This window comes from Crocodylus siamensis, chromosome 4 (assembly GCF_052110815.1).
Source record: "Crocodylus siamensis isolate JL-2025a chromosome 4, ASM5211081v1, whole genome shotgun sequence".
Lineage (NCBI taxonomy): Eukaryota > Metazoa > Chordata > Crocodylia > Crocodylidae > Crocodylus > Crocodylus siamensis.
In genome coordinates this window covers 236,056,393-236,084,376 of record NC_143398.1, presented here as the reverse complement: position 1 = coordinate 236,084,376, position 27,984 = coordinate 236,056,393, and the positions used below count along the sequence as shown (strand labels likewise).

The following is a 27,984-nucleotide window of genomic DNA, read 5'->3' as shown; positions in this document are numbered from 1 at the left end:
ATCTGCTCTCAGTTTTGCCATAAGCACTTGTAATGCATGTGTTCTGGAGGTCTGAGTTGGCTGGTTACTCAACCAACTACATTTAACTGACAATGGATGAGCACTCTGTGCAGAAGGAACCATTGCAAACCATTGTCCTGAGTCTGTAAAGGCTCACTGACTTCACATAGGATTCAACACGTTGAAGGCAAATGCAAAGAATAGACAACATCAGCAAAATGTGACCCACGCTGGGTATAAGACAGCTGGTTGGCACACACCATAATTCAGAATGGGGGTGGGAAGGGAAAGCAGACCAAAGATAACAGAGCAAATGCTCACTTGTACAGCAGTGCTCAGATTAGTGTCTATGCAGAGCAAATGTGGCTTGAAAGTTTCCTTCTGAAAGAACCCTTTAGGGCAGACAAGTGAATGGGTTTAAATCAGACTTCCTTTGAAGGATGAAGGGTTGAGTAGGTTCTGCCAGTTCTTGAAGTCGAGAGCCCAGGCAGAGTCCTGATGCTGAGATCAGCCAGCCCTCCCTTGTCTGAGGAGCATTAACTACGTAGGATTTCTCTCTTTTGGGCACAGAAGACTCCACTGCACAAGGAACTACATCCACATGCACCTGTTCACATCCTTTATTTTACGCGCCCTGTCAAACTTCATCAAAGACGCCATGCTGTTTTCCTCTGAGGATGTCAACTACTGCAGCGCTCACATGGTAAAACCCTGGACTCCCCTGGGATTTTAGCAGGAGAAATGGCAATACAGGAAAGGGGCTGAGAGCCCTGACGTGCAGAGCTATGGGGTGGGGTGGGGGAAGAAAGCTTTTAACAAATGCTGCTCTCCTCTGTTTTCCCCTGTCCCTGTATTCTGTATGCTGGTTGAGCTGAAATTACATGTTCACGTGAGACTTTCAGAGAGTGTCTGCGGCTCTGTGCTGCGGGGGGTTTGGTAAGACGTGCGAGAAAGAAGTGCTGTCTTTGCTCACCTGCAAAGGCAGGGTGCTCCCTGCCAGGGCCATGCAGCCTAAGGCTTCCTCTGCAGCTTTGCATCACTGTCTCTCCCTCCCAGGAGGGATGGAGGCTATGAAAGCAATGGCAGTTTCTAGGTGTTGGTTATAGCCGCCTTGGTCTAAAGACATAGGCCGACAAGGACTTTTTGGGTCAATGTGATATCTTTTATTAGACCATCTACATTTTCCAACTATTTAGTTGGTCTAATAAAGGTATCACATTGACCCAAAGAACCTTGTCTGCCTATGGCAGTTTCTATACTTTTCCACTGAGAAATCAGCCTCGTGCAGAGGAAACCATGTTGCATCTGCTGCCAAACTCAGCTTCCCCACCTCAGCCCCAAGGGGATTCAAGCCTCTTGGCAGCCTGCAGCACAAGAGGCAGAGGGTCTGCGGGTTTTAGAAAACTGGCACTATTTCCGTGTCTCCTGCAACCTTCCTCAGTGCTCCTCTCTTCTTTACAGGAGTGCTAGGGGTTGTCCAAGTTATCACACACCAGGCATGGCATGCACAACAGCAGCGCACCCTCCTTCTACTAACGGGCTGTACTTGTGTTGTTGAGTGCGCGGGGTCATACTCATTACTCACATCATTAGTGCAGTAGTAGCAAGGGCCTAGATATCACAGCAGTTGGAGACAGCATCATGCAATGCAGTGCAGCAGAACACGCTGATTCGGCACTGGCCCTAGCAGTGTTGCCAACTCCGAGCCCTCAAAAATTCCCAGCCAGGCCTGACAAAGTCATGAGACTTACTTAAAAATCACAACTATTTTTTTTAAAAAGAAAATAATTCTGTGTTCTTTTTACTTGGCATATCATTTCTGAGCTTCTGAAATGCACAGATTTCAACTTTTTAAGCTTTTCTCCACAACCAAAAGAGCTATAAGCTTAGGCTTGCAAGCTAAGAGTCTCATGCAGTCTCTATATTCTGGCAGTTCAGGCTGGAGGAAACCACGCCAAATATTGTAAGAATCAAAACTAAATTGAATGTTGCCAGCAACATGGCGTGAAAAAGTGACCTCTGCTTTACCTGGAATGCGTTGAATTTTACATTTTGTATTGAAATATGCTACAAACTAAAACTTTTTTTTGGGGGGGGGGGCAATGTTCAGTTTTCTAAACCAAAAAAAAGAAGTATTAACTGAAAAATAAAAATATTGCAAAGTCTTAGCCTGAACTTGCTTGGGCAGCTGAACAATGAGAACATTTCAACCAAAGTTAATTTTCCCGTTAAAAGATGGTGCCCATTTTTCACTGAAAAAGAGATCAAAAGAAAAAAACGCCTAATAACTTTGTGAATCAGTGGCAGCACTACTGATTGTAATGGGCAATAACATCAAACCCACGAGCCAGAGGAAATCAGGCCTTCACATCCATATCCCATTCAGTTGTGGCCTCTCAGAGACTCTCAAATTAAGATGCCCTTTACTGCCTCCATTACTATCGTATCTGGCCATACCCCAGTTTTTAGATTTATTCTCACAACCCCCTTGGGAGGTAGCGGTGGGCTATTATCTCCCATTTTATAGATTGGGAACTGAGGCAGAGAGACTAAGAAATCAGTGGGAACTAGATGCATCTCGGAGGTTTCGGGCTCATAGCTTGCCCATATGACTGATGTCTAGGGTGTAGCAGGGAATGACACCTAAGTCTTTGAGTCCCAGGCCAGCACCTGCCCACTGGTCCTCCTCTTTCTCATCATGCAGACATGTGGACTAAGACCATCACTTGCCACCACAATGAGCATGCATGCTAATTTATCTGTTGAGACGTCTCTCTGCAGGAAGGCAGATGAACATGCAGCAGAAGCTAATTCTACTCTTGTTTCTTTAGGCTGGATGTAAAATCATCATGATCTTCTTTCAGTATTGCATCATGGCTAACTACAGTTGGCTTCTGGTGGAGGGCCTGTATCTCCATGCTCTCCTGGTTATTTCCTTCTTCTCCGAAAGGAAGTTCTTCTGGTGGTTCATCGCCCTGGGATGGGGTACTGTGTCTCTTTTCAAAAAAAATAATTGTTTGATTATTACTGATTTATTTGAGGCCACTTTATCAGGAACAATAATTGGCTCTTGTAATTGCAGGAGCCCCAATGGTATTTGTTATCACATGGGCCATTGCCAGGCAGCTACATGAAAATATAGGGTAAGGCATTTAAATTCCATACATGTTGTACTTGTTGAGGGAAGCCACATAGGTGTGTGCACACCGCTGCCAGGGTTGCCCTTCTCAGGAAAAGCCTCTTTGGTTGTTACTGCTCTGCAGGTCGTGTGAACGATACTGCACTTCATTGGGACTCGGCAATGGGCCAAAGGCTGCGGCGATCCTGAAGCCCTCATTGAGAATAGGTCAGTTTTAAAGGATCCTCAGGCCCTTGCAAAGAGGGTTGGTCTACAGCTAGGCAGCACTTTCAAGCCTAGTGGATGGGCTCTTAGTATCATAGACTCATAGGGCTGGAAGGGACCCTGAAGGATCCTCGGGTCCAGCCCCCTGCATGAGCAGGAAAGACATGTGGGGTCAGGCGACCCCAGCCAGGTGACCGTCCAGTCTTCTCTTGAAGACTTCTAGGATAGAGGATTGCACCACCTCTGGGGAGAGCTTGTTCCATAGTCTGGACACCCTGGTTGTAAAGAAGTTTTTCCTACTGTTCGTCCTGAAGCTATCTTCCAGGAGTTTGTGGCCATTGTTGCTAGTTTTCCCCCAGGGCGCCCTGGTGAACAGTTGTTCACCGAGCCCCTGATGTACGCCTCTGATATAGCGGTAAGCTGCCATCAGGTCCCCTCTCAGCTTTCTTTTCTTCAGGCTGAAGAGTCTAAGATCTCTCAGCCTCTCCTCATGTGGCTTGCCATGCAAGTCCCTGATCATGCGGGTGGCCCTTCTCTGGACCCTCTCGAGCTTTGCCATGTCCTTGTTGAAGTGCGGCGCCCAAAACTGGATGCAAAACTCCAGCTGCGGCTGCACCAATGTTGAGTAAAGCAGGAGAATCCCTTCTTTGGATTTACTGGAGATGCATCGATTGATGCATGGCAGAGTTTTATTGGCCCTAGCGGCTACTGTGTTCATGCTGGGGTCTATTGTTACCCCCAGATCCCTTTAATTTGTACTGCTGGTCAGGTTAGCAACGCCCTGTAGGTGTGCTGGGGGGGTCTTCCTTCCCAGATGCAGCACTTTGCATTTCTTTACGTTGAACCTCATCTGGTTCTGTTCTGCCCAGCACGCCAGCCTGTCTAGGTCTGCTTGTATCTGCAGCCTATCTGCAGGTGTGTCCGCTCAACCCCATATCTTGGTGTCATCCGTGAACTTGGCCATTGGGCTCTTCATCCCCATCCAGATCATTGATGAAGATATTGAACAGCACTGGGCCAAGTACTGACCCCTGGAGTACACCGCTGCCCACATCTTGCCAGGACAACACCAATCCATTCATTTGGACTCTCTGTGTCCTACCCCGCAACCAGTTTTGCACCCACTTGACGGTCCCACAGTTGAGCCCGATAGCTTGAAAGCCACCTGGCATCTTTTTTTGTGCTCCACTGATGGAGTCATTATATAACTCTTTCAAAGGCTGCATTTGACTCCTATAATCAGAGAAACCTTTTTTTCTTTGAAGGTTTCAGGTGTTTCCTCCCACACTTCTGGATAAATAGCGCTGGGCTTTATTTTGAAGGGCAATCTGCCATTTTGTCAGGAACAGGTGTGAACCTGGTCTCCTAGAAGTTTTGGCTCCGATACCTGTGGGAAATTATTCTGTGGGGAAAAAAATGGCACAGAAACCTATTTGAAGTGCTATGAAATTAAGTCCTAGCGTGAGCTTTGTTAGCAGTGGGTGATTTAACAAGGACCTCTTTTTCTTCTATTATTGCAGGTGCTGGGACATTAATACCAAAGCTGCTATCTGGTGGACCATTAGAGGCCCTGTAGTTTTGTCTATTTTTGTAAGTCAGTCCTGGGACAAGTGCATTGAAAAGTCTACTTCCAGATACCGGGACATCAGAGAGTATCAGCACAATGGGGTTTAGAGCCACATCAACAACAGGATGCTCCGCACACCCCTTCACTGGTGCAATACGGGAATAACTCCCTGGGAGCGTTTTGCTCAGCGGGATCCGGGTCTGTAAGGATTGCCTCTAGGGTTAAATTCACAAGGATTCCTCTGAGTTTCCTCCCCGGCAGCAACGGCCAAGCGGGGATCAGGTTTCCACATCCTGTTGATTTCGCAGGCACTTCAGCTGGCTTGTGGAAGCTTGTTTTGGACTGCTCCCGGGAAGGCAATGAAGGGGAGGCAGAGGAGCTGAAGATCTCAGCACAATAACCTTTGTGCCTCCGCCTCAGCACTGCTTCTCCCAGCCAAGCCAAAAACAACTTGTCTTACATAAGCAGCAGTTTTTGCTTTTAAAACACAGGCCCAGCTCCCTGCTGGATTCCATGTGACAAGGTGCTGGGATAAGTGCTCTCTCCCTAAGGCTGGAGGCATTGCCCTCAGACCCCTCCGCCCACAAGAATTCGGGACACACAGTACTGCTGTGCTGTGTGGCTCGGGGAGCCTGGAACGGGTGACCTGCAGGTGGACATGTGGCCCTCGATGTCCTGACTTGGATCACGGGACTCCCGTATCTTTGGTGGTGCACGTTCAACCCAGTTGCATGGGGGGGGTTCTTAAAGACTACTCAAGTTGGTGGGCCGTTGTCTCAGTAGCACGGAGACGGTCCATGTGCAGTCCATCGGAACAGCAGTCGTGCCAATGACGTCTCTACAGTTATCCCAAAGCACTGGCGCAGAATAATTAAGTCCATCTGCTGGTGCTTATCGATGCAAAACACCTGGGGAGTGGAACGGGGAAGCTGGACTTCACTAGGGGCTTTTGCCTTTCACATTTAGGAAACCATGACCCTAGGTATCACTTGGGTGAGCAGGAGGGAGGGCTAGACAGCTCTGCTGGGCCAAATCCTGGGTTCTTTAGCAACCATTCAACTCCCCTGACCTCACAGCTGGAGGACTGCACAACTGGACAGGCAGGTCTTCGCCAGACCAGTATTTACATACCATGTTTAAACAAGGTTGGGGGTGCTTCCAATGCCAGCCACATAACAAACATATTTGCAGAGCTCAAGGGGTTCAATGAAAATTGTCCATTTGAGCCTGGGGTGGAGTAACATACCGGGCTTCCTGAGCTGCTCCTGCCTCAGTTTCCCCCTCCAAGGCTCCTCAAAACCCTACACCATGTATCAAATCCACTTTACTGCCTGAGTTCCTCTTTGCAGCAGGTGCCAGAGCTGTAGGATGCTCATCTCTCAAGGCTTCCTCAGGGCTTGGATCATACCAGTATACGGCAGGGTATTAGTAACACAATGCAAGTAATCCCTGAAATCCCAATGCAGATAACGTCTCTTGAACATTGTCCCCAGCACAGCGCAGCACTACAGATACCCTTGTTTCAGTGCTTGCTGTCGCTCGCAGAGCTCCTCATCCGCCCTCTTTTTCAAGCTCTCCCCACACCTTTTTCTCTTCCCAAGAAAGACTCCCAGTCTCTCTACCCAGTTGTTCGTTCTTCACCAGGGGTGGGCCTACCACTTCCCTGGACTGCACCTTCTCCCACCCTGAGAAAATCAACACATACAGCTTCTCTGCTATTCTCCAGGCCCCTCTACCCTGGGGAAAGTCAGCTGGCAACTCCCTCTGCTGGTGTCCTGCCTTTAGATTTCTCTAACTCTGCCATTCCCCCCAGTGACAGCTTTCTTACCTCTCCCACCAGATCTCTTATTAATCCCAGCCCTCCCTCCTAGTTAGGTCCAGCTGAGAGGCACCAGTCTGTCCGAGAGAAGTAAGAGCCAGTGTAAAGGGCCAGCAGCACAAGATGCAACTCCGAGGAAGGTTGATTGTAGCTGCGTTGGTCTAAGGACACGGGCAGACAAGGTTCTTTGGGTCGATGTGATGTCTTTTATTAGACCAACTAAATGCTTAGTTGGTCTAATAAAAGATACCACATCTACCCAAAGACCCTTGCCTGCTCTGAGGAAGGCTCCTCTATGCCGCAGAGTCATAATGCTCTTGGGCATAACTTGAAGGAACCTCGCATTGGATGCAAGTGTGTCCCACGATCCTCTGATTTGCAAGGGATGCACATGGAGGAAGTATGAAGAGGTTCCCCTTTCATGTTTACCTCCGTTAGACTGAGACTTCCTCCCAGTACAGGGCGTCGGATTTACTCGCATATGTGGAGGAAAAGGTTAAAAGCAGCAGTGCAGCGGTTTGTTTTGTAGCCTCATGGGGCACAAGCCGGGCTGTTGGTGGAGCACAGGGCATGCATGCGAAGAGCTGTGATATGGAGCACAGATAAGCCCAAGATTATTTCCCCGTGCTGCCATCTGGTTTATATTACTTCTTATCAAGAGAGGAGAATTGAATTTGCATCTGACTATATCTTGTTATTTCTGCTCTTTGAGTGCCAGGTCAAATGAGCAAGGACTGGTTTTGCTTCACTGTTCCAAGAAGCACATCAGCATTTTTAGCCAGCTTTCCTGGAGGGAAACAAGCAGTGCTCCAGCAGTTACTACCCTCATGAAGCCAGGGTTGCCTGCAGTTTCTTTGCTTCCACTATCTGAGAGCCCACCGTTTCCCTGTAGACAAAGAGCAAACTGTGTTTGTGACAGTGGTTGGCAAACGGTCCCTTTAACACCCTCCTCTGAACATCTTCGTTTGCACCTGGGCAAGCTGGGCCGTTCAGCAGTTCTTCTTTGCAACCGCGTTTTGAGTAGGCAGGAGTCAAAAAATGCAAGCCGCTTATTGTACAGGCATGCATGGTCCCCCTTTCCTTGGCCTTTTAAGTTTTAATAATAAATCCTGACAGCTCTTTAGCTGTGCCTTGGGAGGGGGCTGGGAATAAACCCTTGGACAAAGGGGCAGAACAGAGCATATATAATGCCTGAGTCTTCAAAAGAGGGTTCAAGTGAGCAGAGGCTCCACAGAGATCAATTCACCCTGTGGGAGCAACTGGAGATCAATGTGGGTAGATCCGAATGGTGAAGCCAGGCTGTAGGTGCTGGGCAGGGTGTCTCCGGGGGCTGGTGCAAGGGGGTCTCTGCAGTCTGACGCCTGTCCTCTGTGTGTGTTGTTTTTACAGATTAACTTCATCCTTTTTGTGAATATTTTAAGAATCTTAATGAGCAAGCTCAGGTCGCCAGAAGGAAAGACCAATGATTTCGACCAGTACAAGTAGGTTCTGTATGTCCTTCCCCCTCCCTTCCCCCCTTTTTCTTTAAAACAAACTTTCTCCCATTTTATGGTGCCTTCCCATTTATTTCTGCTATCAGGAGACTTGCAAAATCAACACTCCTTCTCATTCCCCTCTTTGGAGTTCACTACATCATTTTTGCTTTTTTCCCTGAAGATGCAAAGAGTGGCACAATGGAAATCCAGCTCTTCTTTGAACTGGCAGTTGGATCATTCCAGGTATGGTTCGACATCACACTTTCAAGGCAAAAAAAGGCATTTTCATTTTGTTCATGAATGCCATGTACAAAGGAGAGGGAGGCCAGTAGGAGCAAGTAACATTTTTTTGGGGGGGGGAGAATATTTCTTTAAATTAAATCCAATCTATATGTAAAAACACACCTGAGGTTGCAATGTAAATCTAGGAATTAATCTGGTTTTGTTATTTTACAGGGATTTGTTGTGGCTGTGCTTTACTGTTTCCTTAATAGTGAGGTGAGTTTTCTGCCTACCCAGCTCCTATAGAGGTCTTCTGTTGCTTAAGCATACCACAGCGGTATGTCTGATTAGTTCAAATTATTCATTCGCATGTGAGCTGCCTGGGATTTCACCTGCCAGCTTGCTGCCAATTTGTCTGCTGTCACCTGTGAAATGCCTCACTATCTCCTTGACTTGACTAACCCAAATAATTATGTATTATCTGCAAACTTCTCCACCTTTCTGCTGCCTCCTCCCAGGATCATTTATTAAACAGCAGGCCTGGTATGAAACACTGGAGCATACTGCTATTAATGCTGAAAATTAACTGTGTATCCCTCCTCTCCAGGGTCTGTCTTTAGTTCCTAATCCATGGTAATCATTTATTTGTCAGTCCATGGCTATTTAGTTACTTTAATTGATTCATGGGGAGGAGTGAATCAAAACTCTGATTAGAGTGCAAATAAACTAAGATCAACCTAGATTTTACAGTCTTGGGGACTGGGGCTGTTTTGTATAGACCTTATTGCTACGAGGCCTGGTTCTGTGGTTCCCAAACATTACCATCGTCAGAGCTGGGCAGAAAACTCTTTTCCCATTTTTGGGAGAATTTGATATTTTGGAAGTTTTTCCCGGTCCTTCTGGAATCAAGCCACAAAGTCCATTTTAAAATGCTCACGGTCTGAACAGGAACAGAGCAAAGTTTCATAGTTTCATAGTTCGTAGTTAGTAGGGTCGGAAGGGACCTGAGCAGATCATCAAGTCCGACCCCCTGCCCTGGCAGGAAAGAGTACTGGGGTCAAACGACCCTGGCAAGGTGATTGTCTAGCCTCTTTTTGAAGACCCCCCAGGGTAGGAGCAAGAACCACTTCCCTTGGAAGTTGGTTCCAGACCCTAGCCGCCCTGACTGTGAAGTAGCACCTCCTGATATCTAGTCTGAATCTCCCCTCTGCCAGCTTGTGACCGTTATTCCTGGTCACTCCTGGCAGTGCTTGGGGGGACAGGGAATCCCCCAATGCCGGCTGGTCCCCCCTGACTAGTTTGTAACAGGCCACCAGATCCCCCCTCAGCCTTCTCTTCTGGAGGCTAAACAGGTTCAGGTCCCATCGCCTCTCCTCATAGGGCCTGCCCTGCTGCCCCTGATCATGCGGGTGGCCTCCTCTGGACCCTCTCCATGTTGTCCGCATCCCTCCCGAAGTGCGGCGCCCAGAACTGGACGCAGTGCTCTAGCTGTGGCCTGACCAGTGCTGCATAGAGGGGGAGGATCACCCCCTTGGACCTGCTCGAGATGCATCTGTGGATGCATGACAAGGTGCGTTTAGCTTTCCTAACTGCCTCCCCACACTGCCGGCCTGTGTTCATCCTGGAGTCAATGATGACCCCAAGATCCTTTTCTGCCTCTGCACTGAGGAGAAGGGAGTTCCCCAGCCTGTAGGTATGATGCTGGTTCTTCCTCCCCAGGTGCACACCTTGCACTTGTCAGTGTTGAATCCCATCCTGTTCTCATCCGCCCACCCCTGTAACCTGTCTAGGTCTGATTGCAGCCTATTCCTCCCTTCTAGTGTGCCCACATCCCCCCACATCTTAGTGTCATCAGCAATTTGAACAGGGTGCTTCTTACCCCCTCGTCCAAGTCACTGATGAAGATGTTGAACAGTGCGGGGCCGAGGACCGAGCCCTGGGGAACCCCACTGCCCACGTCCCTCCAGGTCGGAAATGACCCGTCCACCACCACTCTCTGGGTGCGGCCCTCCAGCCACTTGGCGACACATCTGACTGTGTGGGTGTCAACACCACAGTCCCCCAGTTTCTGAATGAGAACGGGGTGAGGGACAGTGTCGAAGGCCTTCCGAAAGTCCAGGAAGACTGTGCCCACTGCTCCCCCTGCGTCTAAGGATTTGGTGACCTGGCCATAGAAGGCACCAGGTTGGTCTGACAGGACCTGCCGCTAATGAACCCGTGTTGGTTGCCCCTAAGCATAATCTCCCCTGCTGGCCCCTCGTGGACATGTGCCAGGATAATTCTCTCAAAAAGCTTGCCCAGGATTGAGGTAAGACTAACTGGCCTATAGTTTCCCGGGTCCTCCTTCCTCCCTTTTTGAAGATGGGAACCACCTTGGCCCTCTTCCAGTCCTCTGGCACCACACCAAAGCACCACAAGTGCTCATAAAGCCGTGCCGGGGTCCTGCAATGACCTCAGCTAATTCCCTCAGCACTCGGGCATAGGGATTGTCTGGACCAGCCGACTTGAATACATCCAGTCCCTCCAGACGTGCCCTGACTAGATCCTCACTGACCCGTGGCCTGGGTGCGCCTCCCCTGGGGCCTGAGGGGGGCCTGATCTGGTCCCTGCTCAGGAAAATGGAGGCAAAGAAGTCGTTAAATATGTTAGCTTTGTCGTCTAGTGTGACAACCAAATTTCCTAGCGTGTCTTGCAGGGGCCCCATGTTACCTGGGACCTTCTTTTTGCCCCTATGTAATTAAAAAAGGACTTCTTGTTGTCCTTGATCCGGGAAGCTAGTCCCAGTCCCAGCTCCGCCTTGACCTTCCTGACCACCTCCCTGCAGCCCCGAGCAGCCGCAGTGTAGTCCTCCCTGGTGATGGCCCCTCCCTGCCATTGGGTGTGCACCTCCCTTTTAGCAAGGAGACATTCCCAGATGCTTTTGGTGAGCCGTGGGGGCTTGTGTGCCCTCCTCCTCCCTTTGATCCTCGTTGGGATTACCTCCCTCTGGGCTTGGAGGATCGTCTCCTTAAGGAGCGACCACTCTTCCTGGACACCTGGCTCCCCTCCCCTCCGGGACCTCAGTGCTTCCCCAACTATTCTCCTTAGCTCGTTGAAGTCCGCCCTCCTGAAACCTAGGGCTGCTGCCTTGCTGCAGGCCTTTGCCACCTTGCGCTGGATGGTGAATCCCGGCAGGCGATGATCGCTGTCGCCCAGGTGGTCGAGCACCCGCAGCCCCCTCACCAGGTTGTCGCCCATGGCCGGCACCAGGTCCAACAAGGCGTCTCCCCTGCTGGGGCTGTGCACCTCCCGGGTTAGATGGAGGTCCTGCATTTGGGCTAGGGACCTACGTGAGCGGTCAGATCTGGCTGACTGCTCTTCCCAGCATATGACTGGAAAGTTTAGGTCACCTGTAATGACCACGTCTTTGACCTAACTACCTCCGCGAGCCGACTTAATAATTCCTGGTCTAGCTCTTCCCCTTGGTTGGGTGGTCTGTAGTAGACTCCACCATTAAGTCTCTTTCCCCATGACTGCCTTGTACTCTAACCCAGAGCACGTCCGTGTGCCCCTCCTCTGACTCTGTGCTACCTGGTGAGGATGTGTATTCCTCCTCGATGTAGAGTGCCACACGCCCGCCTTCCCTCCCTGTCCTGTCCCTCCCGTACAGCCGATAGCCCTTGTTATTCACCGTCCAGTCGTGTGTTGGGTCCCACCGTGTTTCAGTGAGCCCCGCTGTCGCAGGGCACTTCCGCACCCTGCTCCTAATAAGGAGGCTCAAACCGGGGAGGGGGGGGATGTGTAGCAGAGCACTAGGGTGCTCACTGCTGGTAATGGTAATAAGGGCCCAGCTGCCAATCTTCAGGGCAGCGCAGGTGAGGGTTGCCGGGGCAACCAATTTGGTCAGATGACCAGAAGGGGGCGGGGCCTGGCCTTTATAAGCAGTCAAGCTGAGGCCAGAAGTTAGTTCCCCTCTGGCAGCCTGAGTAGCAGAGCAGAGGCATGATGATATGAGGTGGAGAGAACCCGACAGGGAGGTATTGAAAAAGGGCCAGGTTGGCTGGGAATTGACGTTATAGCCAGGAGGCTTATTTTGGGTTACAGCCGGTTGGCTCATGGCTTTATGTTTCGGGTTTGTTGTTTGTGTAATACCGGAGGACTGGCGAGGCTGTAGGGGTTGGAGGAGGCCTCAAGGGAGCTCCCCAGTAGCGTGGGGGGGTTCCTGGTGCCCTGGGGGGGCACACGCTTGGGTGCCAGAGAAGCACAGCAGTTGGCGCTGGGGTGGCGCTGTGTTTGGGGTCTTGACCCCAGCCCCGTGTGGGCGGTAGTCGGAGAAGCCCAGTGGGGCGTATGACCCGAGGAAGGGGTCTGGGGCCAGGTAAGGCCGAGGCCGCCTGAGTCCCGAGCGGGGAGCGCGAGGTAAGACAGGCCCTGGTGGGGCACTGTCTGTACGGGAGAGACCTCAGAAGGGGGGCAAACCTTATCGAGAAGCCCCGGGAGAGGGCGTGTACACAGAGGGGCCCCGGGAGGGGGTGAGCGTACAACTATAGCCTGGTGAGGGCAAGTACGGGATTTAAGGAGCCCGGTGAGGTTAAGCATATGGTCAGAGGCCCCAGGAGAGGGCCACTAAGGAAGAGGATAGACATGATAATGTCTGGAGCACCAGAGAGGCTTGGGGCGTGGTATTGGGGTGGAAGGAGCCACGCGACGCCCATAGGGTTGGGGCACCAGAACCTATTTGTAGAGAGCAGGGACCAGAAAGGCAAGAGCACCGGGTCCAAGGGGCCAAGTAAAGGCAGCTTCCCATTAATATTATAGAACCATCGAAGTTGTGGCGGGCGAGAACGAGAGTCCCAGACAGGCAACTTGGCACGGTAGGGGCACCAGGAGAGATCATGGCTGCTCCTGGGTCCCTGCCCCGTGACACCCGCTACGTCCGGGTTGGTGTCAGCTAGCAGGAGGGCAAGTTCCTCCTGCTTATTTCCCATACTACGAGTGTTTGTGTAGAGGCATTTGAGGCCTCCTGTGGATGTGCACACTGGCCCCCTACTTCCAGCATTGCCCTGGGTATATGTCCGCTTGTCTGTCTAGGCTGGGCTGTACTTGTGAGTGCTGCTTGGTTTAGTGGTCCAAGGCTTCCTCCTCCCTTGTCTTCCCCTCCCCCCAATGAGCCTAGTATGCAGATGATTTTGAAATGTTTGGTTTAGACTGACCTTTTAAGCTTTTACTTTTCCCTCCCTGTAAATCCATGTGTCAGAGCTGTGAATGCAAGGAAGCATTGCAACAGAAAGTTGTTGCAAATGGAAAAACTCTGAAATGTATTTAGAAAAAGAGCAAAATGCCTCTTTTACGTGGTTTAATCCCCACCCCCCATGGGATGCTAACTGAAGCTGATAATGTCCTGGGAAGAGTTTGACTCTCAACTCATTTACTTTCTGATTGGAAAAAAAATATTCCATCGAAAAATTCCTGACCAACTATAACCACAGCTGCTACTGATATAACAAGAACTTACCTCTAAGGCTGTGCTGTATCGTACGGTTCTTTGCAATGTAAAATCCCACACAAACTCACTGACCAGAGTTGTGTATCCTCACTGCTTAGGTTCAGCTGGAAGTTCGGAGGAAATGGAGGCAGTGGCATTTAAGCAAACACTTGCGCCAGCATCTCAGCTCTTCAGCTAGTAACGAGGGAAGCAGTTTCACTCAGGTGATGCACACGATAAAGCCCAGCCCTCCTGAGCAAAAGAGGCAGTGCACCCGGAAATCAAGTATCATTTAACGGAGCCCATTTGGACTAACTCAGGCACACGTACTCAACTTCCCATGGACTGCACCAGGAACCTGTTTGTGCATCCTGAAAGCAGAACTTGGCCCCGGGTCAACTCGTCTTGCAGCACATCTATTTGTTGGTATCCTGCATAAATATTATTGTGGTCATTTTGCAAAGGAGGAGGCCAAACATCTTGCTCTTTCTCCATTTTTCTGCAAATCAGTCTTGTTTGCCTTCCTCCGCCTGTATTTTGGGGCTGTCATGCTGACCTGAAGCACTTGCTCTTGATCATGTGGCTTTTTCTTGGGTTGTCTTTGCTAAGTTGTTCTCATGATTTTCAAATGTATCTTACTTCTCTCTTTTTTTTAAATTGAAGGTTGCGCTATATATTCTGCTTTGCAGAATGAGTGTTGCAGTGTATTCTTGAGCACCATATTGGTTGAAAATGCAGAATTAGTTATTCCTTTGTTTCAAGCATAGTACTTGTTATCCCTTTGTTTCAACCTATCTTTAGAATCTAATTTTAGAAGAAATAGGCTGAGAGGGTCAGGGCTTGGTACAGTTATTTCTCTATTATGTAGCTGTTACCTAGATAAGTTTCAATGGCGTTGGAAATAGATTTCTTCCCTTCCACTCTTCTACTAAAGAAGATCTCAGAGAGCAACACAATTGTATAATTTAGATTAATGTCAGTGCCTGAGCTGGCAGCAGCAGAGCTGCTTTGGAAAATTCCCATGTTAGCCAACCTTAATAAAATGGCCTTTGACACAAATTATCATCTCCTGTATTTATGAATCCATCCAGTCCATCTTCAAAGGGAACCGGTGGAAATGCAGATACTTGGGGCACTTAAAACTCAATTAAACTAGACAATAAAGTGGGAAACAAACCAGGACTAGCAGGGGAAAAATCCTTTCAAGGTTTGTCTTCACACAAATCGAAGGAAGTCAGTGAGATTATACAATGTATGACCTTTCTGGAGCTACACTTATGATATATGTCAGCTGGTGTTCTGGTCCAAAATAACAATTTTAAGAATGATATCTTGCTATGTGAGTTTCCCTGGCCCTAGGAAGGGATGAAACAGTTCAGCTAAAAATAAGTCAAACCGAGTAGCTAAATCTAAGAAATCCATTTAAAATAAATTCCCCTAATGACTTCATCGTCTCCTGGCTTTGCCTGTTTGTTTCCCCGCCCCCCTTAAAAATAAATAAATAAATAAAACAATGAAATTCTGACAAAAATCAGCCATCAGGTTAGGTGGTTCAGTTCTGCTGGAACTATGTTCTCTGGTGGGGAAACTCTTTAGTCTGAGATTTTTTTCCGGTCTGATTCGTTTGCAAACATTTCTCCTCACAACAGACCCAGTGACACATGGTTTCATGATTTGGCAGGATGCTAAAGCACACCTTCAAAGTTCAAAAAGAAACATACCCTCATGAGATGGGCTTTGCTGACTGTTATAAATGATGCTTAAACAGCTCCAGGTAGATGAGAAAACATTCTCCTGTATTTTTTCCCGTCAGTAGCAAGCCGAGTTGGGCAACCCTTTGCGGAGTGTCTTCTCGTGCTCTTCACATCATTAACTTCAGACTTCTTGGGCAAGAAGGGACTCATCCTCAGGAGGAAGGTTGCATAATCTGGCCTTTTGTGCCTCCTCCGGTTTTCCCCTGTTGCTGGTGTAGATCTCTCCACAACAGGAAAGTGCAATTATTTAAAAAATAGGAAGATGCCAGTGAAGCCATGAATTATCCAGGCTTTCCGGGAGCCTGCCTGCGACCTTTTCGCTTCTGCTTTTGGCAGCAGCTGGTTTTCAGGTTGACTTTGTCCTTTTAAGTTATTTGTCCAAGACAACAAATGGAAGGGGCATTGGAACCAGGGTCAGGAATGGACACGCAAACACATTACAGCAAGTCAGGAGTGGGTGGCAGCTTAACTGCAGAGCAAGTGAAGTGCTGTAACTACTCCCATGTCTGCTTTCACTCTTTGATAGCTGGTAAAAACCAAACCAGTGCAGCTTAGACTCATTTCACTGATGGGTAAAATGCCCTGGTTGAGCTCCCTTATTATAGGAAAAGAGTGGGCCCATGGGTAGTCCCTACTTCTTTACTTAGTGTATTCTTAGTCCCTGGCCCCTAGTCTCATGGTTCAGTATTAAGCTACACCTTTCCTACTTGAGCATAGGGCCTCTTTACACGTGCAGGTAAAAGGCACAATGGGGTCCAATGTGCAAGCCACACAATTGCAGCTCCTGCAAAGCCACATGTGCATGGCAGGAAGCATGCATGTGGGATTGTGCATTAGATCCCATCACAGCCTTGCAGTGTGGGCAGCCAGGAACGCTACCTCCACTGAAAGTGTCATCATAGATTCACATGGGGTTCAACCGCGGGGCTCACAGCAGGGGCTGAGGAGGATACTACCCCCACCACAAAACTTGTGAAGTGCAGGGCCTGCAGCAGGGGAGGCAGGGAGAATGCTGCCACTGCTGCAAGCCTTGCCAGCTGCAGGGCTGGCAGCGGGTGGTGCATCCCTGTGGCTGGGAGCCCCTCAGTTGATGGGGCTCCCAGCCACAGGGGAGTACTTGGAAGGGAGACAGGCAGGGTCAGTCATCCCATCTACAATTAAAGTTTCTTCCCTGTCTTGGCTGACATTTCAAGAAACATAAAAACATTAACCTTATTTTCTATAGGCACAAAGGCAAACCTGAAATAAGGTCAAGACAAGCTAAACTATCTGCATATTCTCATTTTGGGTATCAACATTACAGTCTTTCATTGCATCCAATTGTTTTAAATGCAAAGAAAGCAACATCTTTCCTTCTCCGTCAATCTACTGACATAAGTCAAGACTTTTAATGAGATATCATAAATACAGAGCTGATGCAACTCTTTGCAAAGCCTCAGGCCATCAGAAGGTAGTCTCAGAGCATGGTGCAAGGGGTGGCATCTAAAGGCCTGGGTGTAGCTCAGCATTAGTGTAATACCAGTTCGTATAGGTCATGGAAACCCTTCTGGATTAAAGGTGAATCCAAATATTAAATGCACTGGAATAAAAACTTCACAGTATCTACAGCTATTCTTTTTTTAACTGGTGCTCTAGCTCCAGGTAAAGTTTTCCAAGGCTCTTACTACTTTAATGCAGGTTGAAAACAAGGAGGAAGTGTTTTCCAGAGTCCACCTTCCTGCTGTAGTTCAGGTGATTGTCAGGGGTCAAGCAGCATAGCCTGTTTTTCAGGAGCGCTGAGCCCTTGCAGGACCCTACTGATTTCAGCGAGACTGATGTTGTGCTTGCCTTTCTGAATGATCAAGTTCATTGAACCTAAGCACTAGATATGGAGGGATGCAACTTCTATAGGTCTTGACAGTTGAATGAATAAAACCATCAAGCTTCTGTGGTGCATGACACTGAAATGCAGGGAGTGCTCCCCCCCCCCGGGTCAAACTTCAGCTGCAGGCATCAGAAACGCTCTTCTCTGTTTGTGGACATTTCTGGTAACAGGAATAGTGCTGTGCTGGCAGAACAGAGCAGTGTTCATTCCTGAAACAGTAAAGTCATGCTGTTTGCTAAGCAGAAGAAAAGATCAACATGAAAGTTATCACTAGGGAAGGGTTTTTTTTGTTGTTTTTTAAAGAAACGGGGAATAAGACAAAGTTAGGAGGAGTGCATAACCTGGAGTTCTGGAGCCCGTGGCTCCCCACGTTGGCCACTGAACAAAGAACGCAAACATTATTTGACCCTCAAAAAGCCCATTTTCAGAGTTCGTGGACTAGATTTGTTCCTTTTCTAGCACCCTGCCCCTTCATATTCCCTATACTGAGCATCAAGAGACATTGAACGAGGACTTCCAACATTTCTTGCAACCACGTATCTTCCAGCACTAGAAGAACCTCTGCAATCACTTACACAAGTATTCCCATTGAAGCCAATATGACTACTAGCATAAGCGTCAAGAGGGAAGAAAAAAAATGTTGACACACAGGCCAAAGAACCAAAGCACACATCCTTCCCATGAGCTAAGAAATAAGAGTTATTCTACTTAATGGAGGAACTCTTCACAAGCCCTCAAGCCATCAGAAGAGGGTAATCTCAGAGCAAGGTGCAAGTAGTGGCATCTAAAGGGCTGGGCATTGCTCAGGATTAATGCAAAACCTATTTTTATAGGTCATGAAAACCCTTCTGGATTAAAGGTGAATCCAAATATTAAATGCATAGCTGCTAATTGACTTGCCTAAGGCTAAAGAAAACTTCTGTAGCAGAACTGTAAGTCTGGATTCCTGATTCAGTGATCTAATCCCTGGAACTGCAACCTTTGAATAAAACCACTGGGGTGAGACGACACAAAAAGAGACATGTATTTGTGACAGTAACACATCATGTAATGGAAATGTTAGTGTGCATAAGGGGGCTGCTCCTACTCTACATGAAGTAGAGCTGAATGTGTTCCCAGGCCTTTTAACAAAGAGACATGGCTCACCTGCTTGACAGGACATGAGATATCTGTATGCCACACTTCCACACTGGAGATAAAGTGGGTGAAGGCCACAGCTGGCCACATTTGGATAAATGTAGCAAAATGCAAAGAAATAGTTTTCCATCTCCCTGTCGTGTGTGCGCACATGTGTACACACAAGCAGGCCTGCACACTGTGCACGTGAGACTGCACACATATGCAAGAGGGCAATTTAGATACCCCAGTAAGATTCATTCATAAGGTTTCATACAAAATACCTGCAGCTGAATTGAATAGTCCATTTATTTCAAAAGTAGTTTATTTAAACATTAAACTTCAGGAATATTGACTCACACTTTTTGTTGTCTTATCAGGCTTTAGAAAAGGTACAGATTACAGTTTATGGTACATAAAGACATCATTAGATTTGATGGTCCAACAAATCAACAGTAGTAGTATCTTGTTTTGCAGCATTTACTAACACAATATGCCCTACTCAGAATTTAATAAAGCAAAAGAACTGTTATACAAAGCTCACTGAAAAGAAACTTTGCAGTTTTTTCTTTTTTTCAGTTGGGGATTTTTCCAAAACAACTTTTCTTGTTTCTTCATAAACTAGTTCAGGGCTGCTGTGTGTGCCATGTGGGCTCAGTAACTTATTGCCTGCTTTGTCCCGCTTGCTGGAGAGGGATACTGGGGGGAGGGGGATGGCTTGACCAGATGGGGAGAAAAACACCTACTCCAATTTTCCTCTCTTGCCCCCCAAATAAACAGGACAGTAGAATGGACTGTGCTAGGTCCAACTGCTAGTGTTATGATGACCCACCCTAGGAAGTGCAAACACAAATTTCTATTTTTTGGAAGCTACCAATCCCATCCTTGAATTGTAATTTAATGGAGTATCAGGCCCTTAGGCAAACCAGGGATACACTGACCACAGAAGTCATGTAAGAGCTCCACCACCAGGTTCACAGCACCCAGTGGTACTCTGTTTATGTATCCCCATGCAATTTACTGGGACATTAAAGATGGCATAAGGCACTCCACAGATTGATATAGCCAACCTGCAACCGCCAGGAGCTCAACCTTGCAAACTCTTGCTTCTGCAAGTCATCTTACTAGACGCGAAGGGACCACTCATACAAACTAAGTGCTTGCAGGGCTGCCCGCTAGCCTCATATTTTAAACAAACAGTGCAATTCAACAAATCCAAAGCACCTCACTTGAATAAGAGAAGTAGCTATGATCACAGTGCAACATTTCAAAGGCAAATTGAGGGCCAAAGTCCAGAATTCCTTATACGTTCCACATTCCTGCTGAAGGCCACAAGAGTTACCGGTGCACAAGGAACGCAGGAATAGGCTCAGATATCGTCCAAGACAAGATCAAGAGTTACCCGGGGTAACTGATCTCAGTGCATTATCTTATCAGGAAGACAAATTGGGATGCAAACGAACAATGGAAGTTCAGCAAAACACAGTATGTTTGTAGGCCTGGACTGAAAACTCATTCTTCTCTATCTGGTGAGGAAAAGAGGTTGAGGAGTTTTAGTCTGCAAAAGTTATGAAATCTCTGGGAGAGGGGAGGGGCATGAAAATCTTTTCCCCTAGGAAAGAAATTAACTATGTACAGTCAGCAAAAACAGGAAGCATGTATAGTCAGTGCTTACGATTCTTGGCTTTGAAAATAGCTTCTCAGCTATGACACCGTTTACTCATGACTTGCCGAAGTAAAGTTCTCGCCCCGCTACATTTACACTTACTCTGCAAGATATACTTGCTGGTTGTGTTGTGTGTGTTGACAGGCAGAAACCGCTGCAGCACGACAGAGTGATGCTTTGGCTCAATATTTCTGGAGCCAAACAAGCTACAAAGAAGCAAGTTTAAACATTTGTCTTAAAGTGAGCTGGAATAAAAATAAAATCTTACCAACAGGTATAAAAGAGAGTTTCACTTGGAACCGCCGACACACCGTATAAATGGTTGTGCCCGCCGTCAATGGAGTGTTGTTCTTTGAGCAGGAAGGATAAATCTGGAGTCTTGTTCGGAAACACTGAAGTCGGACGCTTGCATTCTGCTTCTGCCAGCCATGCAGGAACTTGACTAGACTGTCAAGAGTGATTTTAAAACCTGAAGGAGTGTTAAAGCTTAATCAGCACAGGCATTTTCTCAACTAAAGAGCTCAGATCCTGCATCTTTTTTCAGTTGCATGAGTGGAAGAAGGGAACATGGCTGTACTTCACCAATGCTAGGGTAGAAGGGTGCAGGACCAAGGACTTCATGCCTTCTCTTGCAGAATTTTCTGCTGGTCGCTTACAACCTGCATTTGGCCCCAGTGAGTCCCTAACAGGATGGAGAGGAAATTAAAGTCTGGCCTGACAGCCTAATCTTAGTAAATGTACAGACAATCCAACGCAGAAGGGATGCATAAGAACCAGGCCAGCTGGAAACCACGCCAAATTCCCAGAGACCTGGATCAGATTCACTAGTCGCTTATGGAGATAACAATGGGGAGTGAAACCCTAATACAGGCTGTCAATGAGCCGTGCCAATGAGCACGACGAGGCACAGATAACATCTGTACAAGCTAAGGCAGCGGTAGGCACACTGCATACAATGTTTCTCACACACTTTTTGCACACTCCTGAGAGGTCAGAGATGAGGCTGGGAGACGGGGATGGGGTAGAGGAGGAGAGATCAGAAGGCAATATTTTAGTTAAGGTAGCCAAAATCTGGAACCAACTTCCCAGGGAAGTGGTTCTCGCCCCTACCTTGGGCAAATTGAAGAGGAGGTTGGATTATCGCCTGTCTGGGGTCTTGTGAACCCAGCACTCATTTCTGCCTGTGGCAGGGGGTCAGCTAGATAATCTGTTTAGGTCCCTCCTAACCCTAGCTACTCTGAAACTATGAAGAAGCAAAAGCAACAGCAAAACACCAGCACGCCACAGCCACGGCCTAAAAGTCCCTGCTACTTTAGAACAACCTGCATGTATAGATGGCAATTTTGTGGATTTCCAGCCGTGTAAATCTTGGGGTTTCTTTTTCTGTTTAAAATGTTTTATCTGTCATGACAGCAGAAATTCGATTCAAGGCTACAGCAGATGCTGATTTTTCCCCCACTATCAAAATCCTGCAGCCATCTCAAATGAACACTGGGTCCAGCTCCTGACACTCTCAGACTGACTCACTTTTTGTCTTTACACCTGACTTAAACAGAAAACAAGAAGAACAAACCCTGATGTCCTTCCCAAACATGGTTTGACGCCAAATCTTCCAGTCTAATTGGCAAGGCTGACTCACAGAAAAGCAGAATATACCCTCGGTTTCTAGATTTTTTGGACTCTGCTCCAGGGGTATGTTATGCTGTTAATGTGAAGTCCGCTGATCCCATTGAGGAAGAAGAGGAAGGCGGCAATGAATTCGCACCAATATGTGAGCGTGAAGCCCATGAAGGTAATGTGATCTTTCAGGAGCATTAAGAAACTCAGGACTCCAGTGGATGACAGCAGAAAGGAGAGAAGAATGAGGACCGAGCCCATGGACCATTTCCGTCTTGAATTAGCATCTTCACAGACTTGGGAGACCATCAGAAGTTCCAGGCCAAATATTGCAATGACGACAGCAAAAGAGACCACGCTTCTTACAAGAATCATTCCTATGTTCATCCCTTCCACGTTGGCCAGACTGAGATCCGTGACGCACGTCAGCATGCTGGTGTTGCCAATGGTGCAGAAGTGCCACAGTCCAAACAGCTGGCCTTTGGCAAAGAGCCAGTGGCCATCGCAGATTGAAATCGAGGACAGGACCACGGCGATGGCAACACACAAGATAATTAGACTTCTGATGAACGTCTCAAAGAATGATTTCTGGGGTCTTCTGTGCGCAAGCACCCGCTGGGCCTTAAAGAAAGATTTACGAAAGGAAAAAAAAGCAAAAAAAAAAAGCGATTAAAACCAACATCTTTGTCGCTGTTCAAAATATATGGGAGTCAAAGGGACCCAAGTGGCCTTTAAGAACAATACGATGAATTCACACAAATGCCCTTTTCTCAAGGTTAGCTCAGAAGATCCTACTGTATACAGAGTAAACAGCACTAGAGGGGAATGTGGCAGGGCTCAGGAGGTCTGGGTTCGCTTCCCAGCTGCTAGACTTGGGCAAGTCACTGATTTCCCTGTTTCTCAGTTGCAATAATCCTCTCTCCTGATTGTTGCCCTGTCCCCTTAGGCCAAACTCTGTGATTACTTGTGCCTGTGCTTGGGCTTGTGTGCGAATGGTCCCACTAACTTTGGTGGAACTATTTGCATGTGCAAACACAAACGCATGGCTCCGGAAGTAAGACTTTAGGCAGAGACTATCTTACCCTGCTGCTGTACTGTGCCTAGCACAACAGAGCCTTGATTTCAACTGTGCAGCCATAATGCAAACAACAGCTATTTTGCACTGGAGGATGCACATTCCTTGCTTCCTTATCATTTAAAAAAACTGCAGACAATATTCTGTTCCGATTAAAACCACCACCTCGGGAGAGAGACTACTCATGGAAGAGTATAAACCAAATGATTGACCAGCTGCAGAAGAGCAGGACGGTGCAGAGGAAGCTACAACAATTAAAGATGATGCCGGTCACTGCATGCACCAGATTTAACCTGGAGTTTTCAAAGGAGCCTTCAGGGGAAATTGAGTTAATCAGGTGCATTGATGCACTCAGCACTTTATCAAGTGCATTAACACCTTCCTGCTTGCATGACACCCGGAGCCCGGGTCCCACTTCACACCAGTTTCCCCCCCAGCATAACTCCATCGAATGAACTGACTTTACTCCTACTAGGCAGACAAGGTGCGTTGAGTAAATGCGACATCTTTTATTAGACCAACTCAGATCGTTGGAAAGACTCTTCTTAGCAAGCTTTTGGGTTTAAATACCCTTTGTTGGGCTGAGGAAGCATCTGCAGTTGGTGTGCGGTGCACGTGCCACATTTCACATTTACACACACATTTACTCCTACTAGGCCGTGTCACCAAGAAGAGTCGGGCCACCTGTTTTATGAAACAGTTTTAAATATACTTCTGCAGAGATTAGAGGGGCAACTACTAAATAATTTGGGGTCATGCTCCGGCCTTCTCTAGAACAGAGAGCAGTGATTCCCAACCCGGGCGACATGGCATCATCCCCTTCTGCTCCGGGGCAAACAGCTGTATGGTGCCGGGGTGAGGGTAGTACTTTACAAGTAATTCTGCTGCAGTCATAGTCATGACCGCTCTTAGTGTAATGTTGTAGTGTTCAACATGAGCAGGGGAGCACAGCCTGACCCAGGAATTCTCTCTTTAAAAGAGCAAAAAAAAAAAAAAAAAAAATTACAAACATCAAAACACCCATTTTCTTTCTTTCTTTTTTTTTGAATATCCACCTAAATTCTGTCTTCTGTTACTCCAGAACTAGGCAGCAAAATGGGACACTAATTCAGTAACAAACATTAGAGCAAGAGGGGCTCGGGCTATGGACGGTTCCGGGACACAAACAGGAAGTTCATGAAACAAAGCAGCGCTTGGCTTTTATGCCAAAAGGAAAATGGGAAAATGCATTCACCAGCTGGAAACAACAGAGACAAAAATGGCATGTTTGACCTGCCAGGAGGGTTTTAAAAAAAGTACTCAGCCAAAAACAAAAATGTCTTTTTTTTTAACCCCTAATCCTTTTAATGTCTATCTATATAGAACTATCTGTATCTATCCATCTATAGATATATATTCACACAAGTATCCTTTTCTCAAGATTAGCTAAACAGATCCTACTATATACACAATAAACAGCCCTAGAGGGGACTACTGTTGTTCAGGGCAATGGTAGCAGGGCTCAGGATATATTTTTTATATCTAAAATGAGGTGTTCCTTTGGATACTTCCAAATTTGCAGCTGACAGATCTGTGGCACATCTATTAATGGGGAAGCTCTCTACTTTTTTCCAAGCTACTGTCCTACATAGAAAGAGAGTCATCAGGTATTAAGTTGCATCAAACAGCACATCATTTCCACTTCAGGAATCGTACCTCAGCACACCAGTAGGACAGCTGTTTCTCAGCACGATGTCGGTGCCCACTCAAGGATCAGGGCCCAGCCACCCCACACACCCAACAAGGTCCCTTGCCCTGCACACTCTGCTGCTGGGTGACTCAAGAGCTCAACACCCACAACTACCACCTGGCTCCAGTTTCCCGCCAGGGGCATCCCTTGCAAAAACATCGCCTTACCTATTACTAATCAGTGTGGTAAACACTGCAGGCTTGATCCCTCCAGCAACTGCATCTGCTGGAACCTGCCCAGACTAGTTTCAGGTGCCTGAAACAAGGGCAGGATTTAAAATCCTTTCCCCTGACAGAGGATTCCCCCAGGGACTAGATCCAGCGTCTGCCAGCTTGCCCTGCCACAACTTCCAGCTCCACGTCTCTAGGACTTGGTGATTTTAAGGGACCCCCAGAGGTCCTGAGCCAGGAGCAGCCCTATCCAAACCCTCTTGCACAAGCCATAATTTAAACTCTACTTAAGGCTACTGGGACCCTGACACAGCGCCCCGACCTGCCCCGGGGACAGCAGCCAGCGTCCTGCTTCTATGAAACACTGCCAACATGCATCAGGGAGAGAGGGCTGTGCCCCCTGCTACAGAAGAAGACAACCCCGCCATCCACACCAATCTGAGCAAGGGTCAAATCCCTTCCTGACCCCAAATCTGCCCATGGAGGGGCAAGACCCTCCAGCAAGGAGCCTCCGGCTCTGGTCCCCGCAGGAGCACGGGCACAGCCAACACCTCCGGTGAAACCCCCTGGCCCATCCAGAGAGACGCTGCTCCGACTTTGATCTGAGCCCGGATTTGCCCCCAAGCCCCCGGAGCTCCTGCACACAAACCCCTGCGGCTGCCCCGCGGAGAAGCGGCATCCCCCCGCCTTCTCCCACCCCCAAAAGCTCGCCAGTGAAGAAGGGTTTGGGGTTTTTTTGCAACCATCTCGTACAAAGCCGTGGCGAGAGCGGGCAGCCGGGTGCCGCCAGGCGCGGGCAGGGGGCGAGCCCGGGGATGCTCCCGGCGCCAGCACCCGCCGGGCAAGGGGCGGCGGACCCCGCTCACCTGCACCGCGATCGCCGTCATGCTGCCGTCGGGCCAGGCCGGGCCGGGGCGCGGGGCCGCCGCCGCCGCCCTGGAGTCCCCCCGGGCTGGGCCCGCGGCGCCGCCCCGCCCCGCCCCCGGGCGGTGCTGCGGGCCGGGCCCGCCCCGGGAGCGACGAGGAGGAGGGGGAGGTGCCCCGCCTGAGCCCGGCGGAGCGGGGCTCAGCTCCCCGCCGCGCCGCGGCTGCACCGCCCCTCGCGGAAACCCGCCGCCAGCAGGCACCGGCCTCGCGAGGCTGCTGCGACATCGCCGCCGTCCGGCCTCGTGCCTGGCCTGCCCCTGCCGGGGCGCCGCGGCAGTTGCCCGGCCCGCCCTGCTCCCGCGGCCTGGTCAGGGCGGGCAACGCCCGGGGCGCCGCCAACACCGCCGGTGCCGTCTGCGGGCCGTCCCCGACCACCGCCCCTCACTGCCGACACCGCCGGTGCCGTCTGCGGGCCGCCCCCCACTCGCCAGCCCTCGCTGCCGACACCGCCGGTGGCGTCTGCGGGCCGTCCCCGACCACCGCCCCTCACTGCCGACACCGCCGGTGGCGTCTGCGGGCCGTCCCCGACCACCGCCCCTCACTGCCGACACCGCCGGTGGCGTCTGCGGGCCGTCCCCGACCACCGCCCCTCACTGCCGACACCGCCGGTGCCGTCTGCGGGCCGTCCCCGACCACCGCCCCTCACTGCCGACACCGCCGGTGCCGTCTGCGGGCCGTCCCCACTCGCCAGCCCTCGCTGCCAATACTGCTGGTTGCGTCTGCGGGCCGTCCCTCATCGCCGGTCAGCGCTTGCCCCCCGCCGCCAACAGTGCTGCGGCCGCCTAGCCCCGCTTGCCACTGCTGTGCCCCCTGCCACCGCCACCTGCAAGCAGTCGCCATGCCCCCCAGCCTCCGGGCTTGGTTCGGTACCCACCGAGGCGCAGTGGCTTTAGGCCCACTTTATGGAAACGGGAGTCTCTTCCCCAGCTTGCTCCAAGGGCCTTATGGCTGAGGGCAAGCAAAACCCAGGAGCATCCAAGCCACCGGGGGTTGGGCCTAAATGTAGGATGCCAGCCGAAGGATTTGGAAACTTCTGAAGCCCCAGGTGCGGGTGGGGGATGCTTGCTGGTAGCAGAGCCACTTGTGCTTCTGGACTCTTGGGTTTGGAAGAAGTTTGGGCTAATTTAGCCTCGGATACAAATTTAAAAAAAAATCTGCTATCTTTTATTAGACTGACACAAATAGCTGGAAAAATTCGTCTTAGCGAGTTTTGGGTATGAATACCCTTTGTCAGGCTGAGGGGGGATCTGCAATTGGGCAGCACTCAAAGCCTAATGCCCCAAGCTGGCCCAGGGAAAGCAGGGGAGCTGCGGCAGCCAGTGGCCTGCTTCTAGGAAAGGGTGTTAATACAAAAGATGGGGGGTAGAAGCTGTGCCCCCAGCTGCAGAAGAAGGCACCCCCCCAGTCTGTACCAATCTGACCTGTAAAATTCCTCCCTGACTCCAAATGGGAGGCAGCCTGCCCTACCCCACCTGCCACGTGCCAGAGGGTGCGTGGCACAGGGGTGCCCCAGGGACAAGTAGTGGTGGCACAAGGTGTCCCGCTGCTAGTTGTCCCTGGCGAACCAAACATCCACACTCGTGTGGACGCGACTGTACGGTCTAAATCAGCCGCGCAGCCGAAGCCTTCCGACGCAGTGGGTTTATTTCGCCTGATGACAGGATCAGCTGACAAACCTGCTGCTTAGGAAAGCTGACTCAGCGCTGTCAGAGATGCTTCTGATTTAGTCTAGAAGGTGCACTTCTGCCCTGCCTTCTGCACCAAGGCTCTCAGGGGTTGGTAGCCAAAGCCCTGGTGGAAACGAGCAGGTGCAATCTGCGCTGGTTCAGTTTGCTCTGGTTGCAGCCCAAGAGGAGCGGCACTTTTACTAATTGCGTGTTTAATGGATTGGCCTCCTTGTGCCAGGGGCTCTTTCTGCGGCTGGTCACTAGTGGCTGGAACTGAAGCAGACCTTCAGCGGTGACAAGGCTGCGGAGGACTGACTCCACTATCGAAACCCCTCCGGTATGGAGGCCTTCTCTGCAGCCCCCAGGGCTAGGGACAAGCATCCAAAAAGCCCGAGCTGGAATTGATCTAAGTTATGCGGTGCAGTTTGATCGGTAGTGAACAGGACACGCTTTCGCCCTTTGGCGGGGGGAAAGCCTTAGACTGCACCCACCATTTTTAAAGCAGCCTG

At 49.4% G+C, this 27,984-nt stretch overlaps 2 protein-coding genes across 3 annotated transcripts in view; one reads left to right on the top strand and one right to left on the bottom strand.

Moving 5' to 3' along the window:
- The window catches only part of SCTR (secretin receptor), a 34,196-nt gene extending 19,209 nt beyond the window's left edge, over positions 1–14,987 (top strand). The window contains exons 6-13 of the mRNA XM_090045918.1: positions 571–703; positions 2,832–2,985; positions 3,083–3,143; positions 4,864–4,933; positions 8,119–8,210; positions 8,309–8,447; positions 8,661–8,702; positions 14,010–14,987. Of these exons, the coding sequence (XP_089902044.1) occupies positions 571–703; positions 2,832–2,985; positions 3,083–3,143; positions 4,864–4,933; positions 8,119–8,210; positions 8,309–8,447; positions 8,661–8,702; positions 14,010–14,186 (868 nt within the window). The 3' untranslated portion in view covers positions 14,187–14,987. The remainder of the gene's footprint in view (positions 1–570; positions 704–2,831; positions 2,986–3,082; positions 3,144–4,863; positions 4,934–8,118; positions 8,211–8,308; positions 8,448–8,660; positions 8,703–14,009) is intronic.
- TMEM37 (transmembrane protein 37) overlaps positions 1–26,058 on the bottom strand; it is a 32,836-nt gene extending 6,778 nt beyond the window's left edge. Inside the window, exons 1-2 of one of the 2 annotated variants that reach the window (XR_016442114.1) lie at positions 25,748–26,058; positions 20,559–22,528 (exon numbers count right to left, since the gene is read on the bottom strand). Coding sequence is in view for 1 of the 2 variants with exons in the window: in XM_090045919.1 (XP_089902045.1) it covers positions 21,956–22,528; positions 25,748–25,768 (594 nt within the window). In the remaining variant the exon portion in view is untranslated. Of the gene's footprint in view, positions 1–18,927; positions 22,529–25,747 lie in introns of those variants that run through there. The other variant, XM_090045919.1, reaches the window with a different exon arrangement.
- Between the last annotated feature and the right edge of the window lie 1,926 nt (positions 26,059–27,984).